Below are 14,464 nucleotides of genomic sequence, written 5' to 3' on the forward strand. Positions count from 1 at the left end.
TGGAATAATTAAAAAATAAAAAGAAATGTGCAATGGCTTTATTGGTTGGACCAACACTTAAGATGCATTGTTTGCCAGGAAGCAACGTAGAAGCTTGTGTCCAGTTCATGTGATCTGATCTAAAGTTAATATGAATTGCTCATAAGTGATTGTTTAATGCTTTTAACTGGAGCCCATTTGACAGATAACATTTTTGTATGGGCAGCACCAGCTCGGCTCAAGGCTTTAATGCTGCTGCAACCAAAGTGCTACGCAAAACCAGCGCTTCTGCTCTTGTGAATGAAGACAGATCAGTGGAAATCCCTGTGAATCCTATCAGTGGTTGACCAGCAAGAGGAATCACAGGTAATTCTCATTTATCACAGGGTATTTCACAGCTGAGTCAACACTCAATCCAAAAGTGTCTAACAGCATCAGGCTCTTCGTGGGATCTGGAAACACATTTTGTGCAGAGAGATATTGTTGAAAAGTGAGGTTTGTCCCTGTGGGATGTTTAGACCTTTCATTGTCAGAGATGAGACACTCCTATGTATTACAGAGGCATAAAAACCTGTGTGTTAGACCATGTATTATAGCAACGCAAAACCATTATTTTCATCGAAACAACTGAGAGGAGATTGCAGGTCTTTGTGGCTATGCTGAATCTGTAGTTCAAACTGAAAGTGGATCATGAGCTGTATTTGTCCAAAGGCTTTTCTCAGTGGCTCAATCCAAACTGTGAAGTCTAGCAAAATATTTGCATTATAAAGCATGCGTCATTACCGTCATTGAGCTTTAAAACCGGTCTCTCAGGAGGTTATTATAATTATAGCTTTGGCTGCAATAGCTATTCGTATGTATTTGTGAACGTTTCCCATCCCTCCACATGTTGTTTTGTCATACACTGTATAACCAGCAGTTGTCAGTCCTCTATCAGAGTTTTCCTCAGCCCTGAGAAACCTATTAATCTTTAACTAGGAGTTATAGTGACAGCCGGTGCTTTTAAGTCTGATGTTTATTGCTGAAAGCAGCAGGATATACGCGCCTGAGTCGACATTAAGAGCTCCTGATGTGTTCAGCTGGGTAAACATGTACGTATGTTGCATAGGGAGATGCTGCTTTTTTTCTTCAACATAAATAAAGTGTGTTTTGCTCTGCAGTTCACTGAAAAACGGCCTGTTTGAATTCAGATTCTCTGTTATAAGATGAGCACTGCCCAGTTTATCTTGAAATTACACATTAAATTTACTTTACTGTTTACTGCAAAGTATTTCCAGGTCTTACTGATAATTATCACCTACAATATCATCTTGCTTTATGAAAAATGTGGGTTTATCAGCTATCAGTTGTTACTAACCCCTCATGAAATATAACATCAAGGGTTGTGTATTATTGTATGGGGAAAAAGCAGATAGAGCTTCTGTTGTGCAATGATTAAAATCATGCATACTCAACACTGAAAACTCCCCTCTACGGTTTCTGGTTTCTAGTGATATTTTTAATCAATGGAAAGGTCAGGAAGAAAACAACAGGCTTAGGAGAAATGTGAGACGGTGGTTATCTCATGCAACATGATGATGCTGCAGCCACATTAAAACACCAACGAATGAAAAGGCTGTAAATCATAATATTATTTTGGGGTTTGCTTTAAAGTAATTTAAAGGTGAGGACTGACTTTTTGATGGTGAATTTGTGCTTCAAAAATTGACATAAATCTTAGCACTGAATTCCTGGATTATGCATTGAGAGAACTGTATGAACTCAGACACACTTTATGATTACAGTGGAACTTGTCAGCATTAGTCTTATTTTGAAATGTAGTAAAGACAAACAGCCTCAATGTTTTTCATAATTTAATCATTAGAAAATCTCATTTTACAATATAAAAGTGAAATAAATATTCAGATACATAAATAAACAGTTAAGGATCATCACTATTGCTGCTTTTTGTTTTTTTTCTTTTATATAGTTATTTAATATTGATCTAACAGTTTACCCATATGTATGTCAAACCTTAGACAACCTTCTTTTCTTTACACGTATGAGCGTCTTGCATGGCTTTTATTTTCCTTTTCATTTTTAACTTCTCTTGTACGTGTGTAAAAATCTTAAAAACATTGCTTAAAAAAATAAACAATCAGGGAAGTACTTAAGTTTATAACGTCACAATGCTAGACAGGGGCAAATCACAGTCACCCAGGAGATAGTCTCTTTTCAGAGTGGACATTTTGTTCACCACTTTGAAGCGAAGGGCCCGCTGGCTGAGGTCTTCCTCTGAGATACTGTCAAAGAAGAAATCCTCATTGAAGATTGGATTACGGCTCTTTCTGATGACTGTGCTGCGTTGCTTCTGCACTTTTCCTGGAATCAGAGACAGGCTAATGCTGCAATTGATAATCTTGGGGTCTACAGAGAGAGGATAGAGGCCCTCAGCGCTGATCAGTCGAACTCTTAGTCTTTGGTTATCTGAGCAGTATTCTGCTGAGAGTCTCAGGCTGCCATCTTTCCCTATGGGCACCATTCTTTCCTTCATTACCCTTTCTCTGTGCAGAGTCAAATCCATGGGGAAGATGGTTGGGGGAGCCAGGCTGTAGCTGCTAGGCAGGCCTTCAGCTAACCCCTCTGATGCCCTCCTCATGACATTGGGGCTATTGTCTGTGGAGCTGCCTTCATCCGTGGACAGGGAATTGTTCCTGGACACCATTGCCTTCCTTATGTTCCTTGACAACAGCAGTTCATGGCTCAGTGCTTTGAAGAGGGAAGACTTGGCAGGGCACCTGGTTAGCAGCGGCGAGCTGAAAGGAGAGGATTCGGTAGAGGAAGTCGTATCGCTGTCCAGTGTGGGCTGCCAGTTCAGGGTGTATCCTCTTGGGGAAAGTCTGGAGGTCAGGGTGTTAAAGCTGAATGAGGAAGGTGAGGAACAGGACGAGGTGGAAGTGGAGGGGGAGAGTTTGGAGCATATGCTGGATTTACTTTTGGGCAGCAGCAGGGGAGAGGAGCCAGGATCAGAGTGGAAGAGCGACTCCTTTCTCCTAGTGTGGGGGCTCTCCAGTAAGGTGCAAAAGCCATAGCAGGTCTGAGCTTTGGCCAGGTGTGGAAGGGACAAGGCAGCCTGGCTCTGGGGATCTGCATTGGTGGTCTCCTCATCACTGCAGCCATCACAGGGGCTCTCATCCACGCTCTCCACCTGGATAATGTGTGAGTTCATGGGCTCGTGACGCGTCACCTCTATTTCAGGGCTAGCCCTCTCACAAGGAGATGCCTTGATCACGCGAGCAGCTCGGCTCTGCTCCGTGTTCTTCATGTCTTGCAGGGATGGGATCGTCGGTGGGATGCAGAACTCTGGGATGTTGTCAGGGGTGATTACATTAGGACAAAGAGAAATCCTTTTGAGCTTGTCACCTTTTTCTCCAAACATGATGTCACCAATTTTAAAGCTGAGCTCTGCTGAGGGCATAGGCAGGTTCGATCTCTCCACTGACACGCGGATCTTCTCCACCATCCACATGGGTCCTCTTGTATAAAATAGGAAGCTCTGTAAAATCAAAAGATAGTGTCTGTAAGTTGCTGCATTATGCTCTGAAATCAAAACACAAAAAAAGCCTATGAAAGAAAATTAGGTCACAATGTCTATAACTTTGCAGAAATGTTTTCTTACCTTATACTCTGAAGATATGAATAACCCACAAGGCTGTCCTGACTGGGATGGCCTGGTAGCTCCAAATAAAAGTTGTTTTGAGAAATCTCGCAGGCTCTCTTCACAGCAGATGGAGGTTCTCTCTTGTCAAGACCCGCACATCTGCAGCTGTTTGAGCAACGAAGACAGTTTAAATGAAGCAGGAAACCAGTGAATCTAACGCACGCCCCCTGCGCTACTTGAACAGGATCCTCCCTCCCTCCTTGTCCACTGGTTTCCATAGAAACATCCAAACCACAACAGAGCCTACTGCCCCTGTTGTACCCGCTCCAGTGTTGAGCAAGATAAGCTTTCTACAATTATAGAGCAAATATTCACAAAGAAACAGCAGGCTTTTAATTCACATGTTTGTTTTATCATTTATTGAAATTTGATGGTGTGTGTGACCTTCTTGTGTGAGCATAAACAAGGTCAGCTGATTAGATAACGATTCCGAGCACTTTTAATTTACCTTTTAGGGGCACAAGTTCAATATGCAGCAGTTTAACAAAACTATGGTTCATCAGACCTCATCTCATAAAATGAAAACACTGTTTAATTGTTAAAACTTGTTACTAAGTCACTGTGATATATAAAAAAATGCCTATTGGTGGAGCCATCTTGTATTAGTAGCCTATATTCTGTATCTGCTTATTTCACTGATGCTACTCATTTTTTAAAGAAATGGTGAAATCCTGGAAACATTTTATTGCTGCATTATCACCTCACTTGGAAAATTCTGCATAGTATATCGTTGCATACACATGCTCCTGTCATTAACCTGTGAGTTAGATGTGAGTATAAGTGAGTGCAGTGTATTTATTCCTCAACCAACACCTCAAACTTACTGAAGAACTGCAGTGTTGGTAGGGTAGAGTACTAAGTCTCTTTAGCAGAGATGTGGTTTCTAAAGAGTGAACGTCTGTTTTTAAAAAGGACAGTGAGAGCACGGATTCATATACAATCACACTGAGCATTAAGGCTTAAGTCCTCAGCCTTTACAGAAACATAGTCATGTCAGTGCTACCCTCTTGTGGTGGGATACAGAGCAGCTGCATTATTAAGATCACCAAAATGCCCGACAAAAAGTCGTTTTTGTGATGAATCTGCAGTAGAACACCAATACCTTGGCCGTTACTTTACCCCCCATCATGCACACGTTTGAGTCACACTTGAAAAGGGCGACTGAAATAAACCAACCACCGAGGCCCTGTCAGTTCTGCTCGTTTTTTTTTATGTTTACAATAAGATGCAAACACAACAACAACAGTGCATTCAGTTTTGTGATTTTGCTTTCCTTCTTTCTCCGCAGGAAAGCAGTCAGGGAAAATGTCGGGATCCTATCAAAAAGCTCCACTGTGCCCTGGCCAAGGTTCAAGTGGAATAAGTTGGTTACCGTGTTACCAGGCATTAAAGGACAGCATGATGTCAGTGCTAATTTACCAGGAAAGTGTGCTAAATGGGAGAACTTCCCAGAAATGTTTTCCAATATGTTCAAGACACATCAGTAATTAAAGTGTACCTCTCAAACATTTTGTACTTTTCAAACTGAGTGGAAGGACACAATGAATTTCAGGTAAATTACTAGAAAAGAAAATGAACCATATTTCTCTGAAAATGTTACACAAATAATCACAAACAAGACATACATGTGTCAGTCTGTGTTTGGGCACGATACCTGCAAGCATCAAAATCATTAATGCAGTTTTATCTAATTTAATACCACGTGCATACTAAGTAGAAGTTCATTGTCATTGAGGATTCAGGAGAAAGTAAGTGTGAATCAATCAAAGATATCCACAAAGGCCAGGGAGACACATGGATCAGTCCTCTTTATGTATATGTGCAAAATATGTAAAAACACGAAATACTAATTGGACATATTAATATTTGTCGATAAATATTGGAAAACTTTCCATCCAGGCCCATGTCTTCTTTTTCCAGAAGCTGAATATCTTTACGTCGATGCTTGAGGATCTCCACTAGGGGGCAGCGTAAGCTTAGATTAAAAAAACAGGAACCATAAAGCTACTGAGATGATAAACTGAAAGGGATGTTAGTATGACAGACGCATACATTGAATACACTTTAATTATTACAAAGATTTGCAAAACCGTAAATGCAACTAAAATTTTCTCTTCCAAAACTCCATTAGTGCACATGTTCAGAAATTCACGATTCAGCACCACCAAATCCTCCATAGCTGCCATGTATTCATTCAAAAGGTTAAAACGTGTTCATTTCTGGACGCCATTAGTTTGACACTGCCTGCTGTAGTGTGTTTCTTGCTGGAGACATTATTAACACATCTTCCGTGTGCACAGCAACACAGACTGTCCTCCACCGATGGCGTGCTGACAAGCTGTCGGCAGGTGTACTTCACCACCGCACAAATCCAAAGTAATTTCAAAATAAGAGCGAGAACTCAGTCACGCTGATGGCTGATCCGCGTACGTCCACACTGTCAGGTCTATCTTATCTCGCAGGATTATCTCATCTGCATCAACAGCCCACTCACGAGCCTTTCGCGTCTTCTCGATCTGGCTACATCTCGGGCTATCAGAAACCATGGGTGAGTGTGACGCCGCTTCCTCTTCTCGGCTCACAGATAGGCGATCTTTCTTTTTTTTCACCTCTCTCTCTCTCTCTCTCTCTCTCTCTCTCTCTCTCCACTGTACGATAAACGAGGAGGGGCTTGATGCCGTGGGGAGGCAGGCAGGCAGGCAAGCAAGCAAGCAGGCTGAGCTGACCCGACCCGCCTGCGGTGTGTGTGTGTGTGTGTGTATGTGTGTCGCCAAGCCTACATCCAAGCCAGGGTCGCATGCGTTAACGAGTGACAAGCCTCAGGTAGGAATATCGCCTTGTGTTTGTTAAGATGTTCTGCCCTGTGTGTTTTTAAACGCTGGCGCCGCTGATAAAAGGTGCTGGTCCTCCCAAACGGGCTCACTACACGGAGAGGCGGACCGCTCGGTGTTGGCTCAGCAGAAGCGCTGAAAACATTTCATATTATCAGCATGCGGATGACCCTTTTTTCCCCCCCTCTCATGATTAGTGTGATGCGTTTCACTTCACCGTCTCCCAGCTCTTCTTCTCCCGGATTTGACATCAGCCGTTTTTCCTACATGTGGCGCGTTATTATAAGCCCGTCAAATCTATTTCTTCGCCTAATATGTGACCGTCTGCTTTTGACATTGACAGGAAAGAAGTAATAGGATGAATATTTCATTGATCTGCTTGTTTGGCGACGTTGCTTCATGTTAAATAAATAGATTTCGTGTTCAGAAGTAGGCTAGATAGACAACTAACGCTGACGAGCTCCAGCATCCTCGCTGCCCTGCAAAGAAATGTGCTGCACAGCAACTTGGACTTGACCTGAATGTTATCTGGATCGGCTCAACATCAAAGCTAACGATGTGAGACTGTGGTCGCATGTGAGGAACCATTGATGATTTGCATTAGGCTGATGTAGGACAGGAGATGGTCAGTGTGGTCAAGTTTCGTCATGACTGCTAAAGCCCGGTAATCCTTTACTCCAGTGATTTAAAAAAAATCAGCTTTTTTCATGGATCCCAGCAGAAAAATTCCTTCTTTTTCCTCTGACACCTGCAGAGGTCAGCGCACACGCTCGTGTATAGTTGTGTTACTTTCTCCACCAGGAGGGAGGGTGGATGTAGGATCCTCCCTCACTGAAGGACATGTCTCCTTTTCCTGCTATGGCTGCCTCACACACGGATGTGCAGGCAATGTGCTGCTCGTGTGAAGATGTGATTCATGAGCTGTGGCATTTGGTTGTTTCACACAGGTACAGGACATTAGATGTTACTCCAATACACGCTGTGGGCTGAAGGGACCAAGTAGTAAGCCCCTGTGTGTCTTTCCAATTGGTTATCTTTACATGCTGTACATTAGTTTGTGGAACAAATGTATGAGAGATGTATGACTCGCTCTTGGCAAACTGCATACACGTCAGCTTCTCTTGACATTCTCATTTACCGAAGAAGCTTTAGGCTGCTATGGCCAACTGTTTGAAAAATTTCACCCCACCCTTTTACAGTATAGAGCAGCTGAGCATTTCCTATGAGAGGCATCTTGGGGTCAGTTCAAGGATACTCGTGCAGCGAGAGGAGTTTCAAACCAATACTGAGAAGTGACATGTTTTACCCGAGTGGTGTAACTAGAAAAGTCAAGCTCGATCAGCGTGATGCAGAAAGCTGTGGGCACCACTGAAGGTGCTAGGGGTTTGAAGCGCTCGTATGTACTCCCCTGATGGTGCTATATAACACCAGTTAGCACAGGATCCTCCAACCGCACTATAGGAAATGATATACAGGCTCCTCAGCAGTAACAGAATTTTTGCGTGTTGCTTAATGAGTTTGTGTTATTTCTAAATAAGATCTCTCTATATACTCTGGTGTGTATAAAGAACTGGTTAAATATTAGCGCCCTATTTTGACTTTTTATATCTTTATGAAGAGTGGACGTACTAACTAAACAGGTTGGTTTTTAACAGGAGGTCAAGCATCATCAATTTTGCTTTGTTGCCGGAGTGCAGCTTCATGTGTGTGATGGAATAGAAGTTTCAGCAAACTGCTTTAAAATAACAGAAATACTAAAGCCATGAAATGTTTCTCTCATCAGAAGTATCGACAGTTGAAATAAAAGCTAACATGTTCCGATGTATTCAGTAAGATCTCTTAAAACAGATGATGACTTTTTTGGGACTTGCGGCCATGCTTCAGCAGCATCTGTAAAGTATGTCATATATTTTTGAGGAAGGCAAATGGTTGACTCACATATGCATCGCTCATAGTGACTATAAAAAAGATTTCTGAATGACAGATTGGCAAAATTTGTCAATAGAGAATAATCTCCAGATTACATAGTCCTCGAAGGGCTTCATGAATGACAAATACCTTTCCTTATAATGGAATGGAGCAGGATTTTCTGTAGGATTAATGTATTTATGTTTAGGCTAGCCATAACAGATTTGCTCATTGTGGGTGCATAAACGTGATTGTTTTTTCTGTCTATGTTTGGGCACAATGTTTGCAGTAGTAAGACAATGTACTTATTGGTTCACAATATGAGCCCTTTTGCCATCCATGTTTAATACAGAAATGGAGAACTTCTCAGTTCCAGATGCTACAATAAGTACTGTACACTTTCTCATAACACAGTGCATAGATATAATTAGATCACAGCAACGCCAGTGTCACAAGCTCATATGCATCAGGCATCTGCCAGCGGCAACTGATAAAGGCTTAGTGCTAGTCACAAGATCCAAGGTTAGGAAAGCAGTGTCTGCCAGTTTGCAGGCTTGTGTTAAAAGAAATGAGAGTTTTAAACTCAAAAGCAGCACAAATTCGCACACAGTGTCTAAATGTCTAAGCTTTTGAAATATTAAATACTGCAATTTTGCTTTGCAGTGATAATTAAAACCAAGCACTATTTAAATGGTGCCTTTTTCTACCACTCATTGCTAGCTATTGAAGAGGCCATTACCACAGTGATTTTGTATTATGGGAAGCTATTAAGAGTGTCTCTTCTCTAACAGCTTTGCTTCAAACTTTCAACTCTGCACCGAGTTTACTGGGATCACATGTCTCAAATGCGTCGCTTTTGGTTAGCGTGTGCTCAATTTCTGCAACCCGGAGAGGTGCATGCAATCCTCCAACTGTTCCATAAATAACAACAACAAGGTCAGGCGTTCTTAAGTAAGCATTTTGATCCACAAAATGTTGAGAACGAGTAATTGTTAAAAACAGTGCACTGTATTTCCGTGCTGCTCATTAGAAAGTGATTTTCCTCCCAGCTGTTTCAGTTGCTCCGTCATCAAGAATACATTCCTGGTCGGAATTCCCCAGGAAATGTTCAGTCCGAGGGTGGGAAGTAAGGGCTTTTGAGACTCACTGGAGAGAGAGTGATTGTTGAACCATATTTAATGCATGAGTGTGTAGGAGGTTAAAACTAAAACACACCCCATGCTGTCACTGTGACCCAGCCTTTGTGCTTCATGTTTACCAGTGAAACGGATCTCTGTTTTCTCACTGCTGTCACTGTGATCACAGCCTCTTTCAGGGTCTGGCTCGCCTCCAGATCTGTTGTCTATAGAATCATAGGTAGATGTATGAGCTGGCTGCCATTCACGCTCCTCCAGTGGTGCATCAATCTGAATTCATAATGTTGGGTATTTTTTTGTCAGCAGATACATGTGGAAAGCATTCAGTATGTCAGGGATTTAATGGAGATCGGCCGTGATGTGCTTTCAGATTTAAAGTAAGGTTGTGGTCTCACTTGTGTTGAAGGTCGTAGTGGCATCAGATGACACTGACTGCACTGCTTGATTAATAATTGTTGGTCGTTTTATCAGTGCGTTCAATGTCAGTACATCCACAAGTCACTCAGTCAGATCTCAGTTGGTGATCCTGTGATGTTTAATGGACAGTTTTTTCCACCACCAGAACCACCAGTGTTAATGTTAAATAGTTCAGTAATTTTGAAAGAAGGTGGAAAGACAGCCAATGGATGCAGTGGCACTGTATTGAACAAGATCCTCACATAGCTAGCAGTGGAGGCTGATAAGTATTTACTTTCCATGTGGTCTAAACCGACGTGGCTGTGCTAGTGATGCGTAAGCAGACTCAGGAAGTAGGTCAGTAGATGCTGGTGTGTGTGTGTGTGTGTGTGTGTGTGTGTGTGTGTTTCAGGTCAGAGGCAGTGGCATTGCCTGTGGCACCTCTCATCAGTCGGTCAAATGAGATGCGAGTTTGAAGTAGCAGACGACAGGTCAGACTTCACGGTTGTGCATACATGCATGGTCCCAATTTAGGATAGTGGCATAAAATAAAAGATGTGAGCTTTCCCTGAGCACCAGCTGTCAGCTTAAGGAAATAGCTGTCGACTTACCTGGCTGCTTTTATGTATTCATGTTAGTAAAGCTAAGTCAATTTTGTCAATTGTGGTTAATTCAATTTAATTTTCTTTCATCTAATCTTTTGTGTGTGTGTGTATGTTGAGATAGGGTTATTTTGTTGAAGTTTAATTTAGCAGCACGTCTTTGTGCTTAAATTCTGAATATTTTTTTTTTTTTTGTGCAAATTGGAAAAATTACTTTAATAGCATTCAGTTGTATTCAAGTGTCAATAAATAGGCTTGCAAGTAACACTGTTTAATTTTTTTTTTTTAGAAAAGGTGTTAGTGCTGCAGATGCACACAGATTCTGTTGAGTAAAAAGTGAAACACTGTTTTAGAGTTACAGGGGACCACTGGAATGATCAGGAACATGACCCGCTCTGCTTGAGGCAAACTGATTATTAGTGGTAAAGATCATGTGATGCACGTGCTGAAGACCATGTGATATATAGCCTCCTCTGACAAAAGCAGTCTGAACTTTGTCTCTAACATGCCTGTTTCTCTCTATGACAAGGAAGAGTGAGCAATGAAAAATTTTCCATTTCTTTTGAGTACACAAGAAGCTGTGCATTTCCCCATATTTCCCCTCCTGTTCTTGCTGTGCAAACTGCTGATTTGGGTTTTAAAGGCCACAGAACCCATAGAACACAGTTTAACACCTGGCAGTCTTTTTTTTTATTGACACACAATGGCTGCTTGTGCCCATTGAATACTCATCTCGCCGTAACATGCCCAGGTTCTCTTTTTGCCGTTCAGAGCATCTGACTTCTGGAAACTGTCTTCAGTAAGAAGTTGATTTGAAGTTACACTTCCAAGAAGGTTGCAAATAAATGTTCTTTGATGTGTTTTAGAGCTCTTAGTTAGTTGACTAATTGGTCACTTGAAGAAAGGAAAATGAATTGCCAGCTATTTCGATAACTGATTAATTATTTTAGTCATTTTATGTGCAAAAATCTCAAACATTTGCTGGTTCCAGCTTCTTGAATGTAAGAATTCGGTGCTTTTCTTTTTTCATATGACAGTGAATAAGTTTTAGATTGTTGTCGGTCATGTCTGGGAAGTGATCCAAGAAGTTTAGTTACTCCATATGTACACACTAGGTGCTGCATGTTGAGAGCATTAGTATACTGTGTTTATTTGTGCTCTGCTTTCGGAGGTGTTTACCGTGGCCGGCATCACAAAAAAAAGGCCATTAGAGGTGCACTCTCAAAAGCTCTGATGGTTTTCATCAACATGCTGGGAGTGTTTTTCACTGGCAGGGGGTCTCTGAGGAAAGCCACAGGAGCCAGAGGTCAATGATAGTGGGGCAGAGAGCCCAGTGATCGAGCCACTCGCCATCGATCCGCATCAATGATACATCACAGCCAAATACAGCTGAGTGGTAGGGGTCCTGCACCACAGTACAGTTACGACATTAATCACCTGATGAGATGATGGACTGTGTTTTTTTTATTCTTTAACCTATGATACAGTTGTCTAACATACTGACAAAAATCAAACAGCACCATTTAAAGCAATCCCAGTCTGTAAATTGCCTGTGATGGGAGATTCCCATAGGTTGAGAGGCTTACACAACTTTTGGACATAAGGGGCAAAAGCTAGCTGCGCTGAGGCAGAGGTGAGATGGAATAGCAGCCAGATAAAGTAAACAAAATGATATTGCTGCTGAATTGCTCTGTTGATCTTGTTTTAGAGAAAATTGACATGGCAGTAGTTTCACATCAAGGTTAATTGAGGGCCATCAGGTCCTTTGTGTGTACAGCAGCTGTCAGGCTGTTTTTGTGGCTGCTCAGGGGAAAAGACTCTCCTGTCTGAAGAGCAGCACTGAAATTACTGCTATCCTCTGCTGTGATCCTCTGCAGGCTGCCAGGGTTGCTGACTGAGCGAGGCCCCTCTCTCTCTCTCTCTTTCACTCTCTCTGTTCAGGGCTATGTAATGTCAGCACCCCGAGTCTCAAAGAAGAACTGTGGACTGCTCTGACACACTCTTGAAATGATTTCATATTGGCCTGGGTGAAGTGCATTTAGCAACTGGAAGCTGTACTGTATAAGTGATTGTGTTACTTTAGCCTTGTATATTCAGCTCATCAGCAGTGCAGTGACCTTGTGTTAAGGGCAGAGGGACTCTCTGGTTACCCTGAGTGGAAGGCAATATCTAGGATTACATTCGTTGCTCTGGTTTTAGAGATGGAATGATAAAGTTGACTCAGGAGTCAATGATATGATAATGATGATTAGTAGTTTTCGCAAAGCCTTTTCTTACAGTGACCATTTTGAACTTGAGCAGATACACCCTGTGATGTTGCACAATGATGTAGCTTGCCCCAGCTCTAAAGGGTAGTCATTCTTTGACATTAATTAATTGATGAATTAACAATTAGTTACTTTATTCAACTGATAGATCAATGAGATTTTCTCTCCCACAGATTAATTCACTCATGCACATCTCTCAAAATGTAGTCCTTATGAATTCGTAGATGTAAAAGGATGGCACTTGTAATGCTAAATCCCCACAGCTTCTACTCGCGGCAGACAAGTGTGTTCAGTGACAAAGCTCTATAAAAATAATGTACCTAAACAGCTAGTGACCCTCGCAGAGCATTTAGTCACTAAAGAGCCACATTTATTTACGTAAAATGACAGCAGTTGGTGAAGACCAAAAAAGAGAAACAAGTCACAAAACACAAAGCCAAAAATATCAATGGTAATGTAGCCTTTTGTCTCCCAGATGTATAAGTAGTCGATTGCTTGTGAACAGGTTAGCCATAATAACTTTATACGGTGATAATATGTTGGTGTCGAGTTTACTGACCCCAGATGGCCCTGGAAAAAAAAACTGTCTGAAAGGATGGTGACAGTGAATCAGATTTGTCATTGTGTTTACATCTTAATAATTTCTGATTCAGATCAGGATTTTATTTTAGGTTATTTTATGCAGATGTTTTATGAAGCCTGCTTGGGTTTTAGACGGCCGTTAACATATGAGAATTCTGGCATCTTGTGTTTTTCTCAAAACAGAAAAACATTATATTTCATCATATTACATTCTCTTTCTGAGTACCAAACTCACATATGTCCTCAGCACTTGTATCAGAAAGTTTCAGATGATACCGAACTGTGGCCAAGTACTTGAAGTCACTCTTTGAGTCAGATAATAATTATTTTTGCCTCCACAGTGCACCATAGCTCATCAGTACACCATCTAACGTCTGTTTATTTTTATAACTGTTACATTCATCTGCCCTCTTAATGTGTTGGCTCAACCTTAGCTGTTATGCTGATCCTCAGGGTCGAGTGCAACATAAATTCTAAGTGGTCTCTGTGGGAATAAGGGCACCTGACCTGATGGCACAAAATCATTAGTGAAGGAGGAAATTTTAATTCAAGTCAGACATCGATTATACAAAATCCTGATGTTTCATGCTGTAACCTTGTTTGCTGTATGAAAGCGGTATGCTGTTGTTCTTAGAACTGAACGAGAGCTGAATATAAATGCTGACTTTCTTCACAACATGCGCTGTCTGGCAAATCAGAACCGATGAGCTGACTTGAGTTTGTGTTCAATTTTCTGTAACTGTGTCAGCAGCTACTGAAGTGAGGGAGAAATCAACATCCTCCCAAAACAGATTCAGATATAATCTCTCATCTCTCTATCATTACATGCACGCTTCTTGGCCTCTCAGTGACATTGCATGACATCGAATGCTGGATTAGTTTTACATGCTGAGAAGGTGAATATTGTACCTTTTTTCAGAGGAAAGCTTCCTGGATCTTGTGTGTGAATACACATAATAGAAATAAAAGAAAAAAGCAGTCATTCATTCATTATCTGTGAAATATAACAGGAGACATCAGTTCATTTGACCTCTACAGGGGAGGAAAGAAAGCAGCCTATCCG

General features: G+C 41.5%; 2 protein-coding genes across 6 annotated transcripts in view; one reads left to right on the top strand and one right to left on the bottom strand.

Moving 5' to 3' along the window:
* Positions 1 to 1,923: 1,923 nt before the first annotated feature.
* Positions 1,924 to 3,811, bottom strand: c2cd4a (C2 calcium dependent domain containing 4A). Its single transcript, XM_046394374.1, has 2 exons — positions 3,638 to 3,811; positions 1,924 to 3,514 (listed from the first exon to the last, which is right to left on the bottom strand). The coding sequence occupies exon 2, from the start codon at positions 3,485 to 3,487 to the stop codon at positions 2,135 to 2,137; it is 1,353 nt and encodes a 450-aa protein (XP_046250330.1). The 5' UTR covers positions 3,488 to 3,514; positions 3,638 to 3,811; the 3' UTR covers positions 1,924 to 2,134.
* Positions 3,812 to 6,393: 2,582 nt separating this feature from the next.
* tln2b (talin 2b) overlaps positions 6,394 to 14,464 on the top strand; it is a 77,018-nt gene continuing 68,947 nt past the window's right edge. For all 5 annotated transcript variants that reach the window (XM_046394389.1, XM_046394391.1, XM_046394392.1 and 2 more), the window contains exon 1: positions 6,394 to 6,502. The gene's annotated coding sequence lies outside the window, so the exon portion shown is untranslated. The remainder of the gene's footprint in view (positions 6,503 to 14,464) is intronic.

Source organism: Scatophagus argus, chromosome 7 (assembly GCF_020382885.2).
Source record: "Scatophagus argus isolate fScaArg1 chromosome 7, fScaArg1.pri, whole genome shotgun sequence".
Classification (NCBI taxonomy): domain Eukaryota; kingdom Metazoa; phylum Chordata; class Actinopteri; family Scatophagidae; genus Scatophagus; species Scatophagus argus.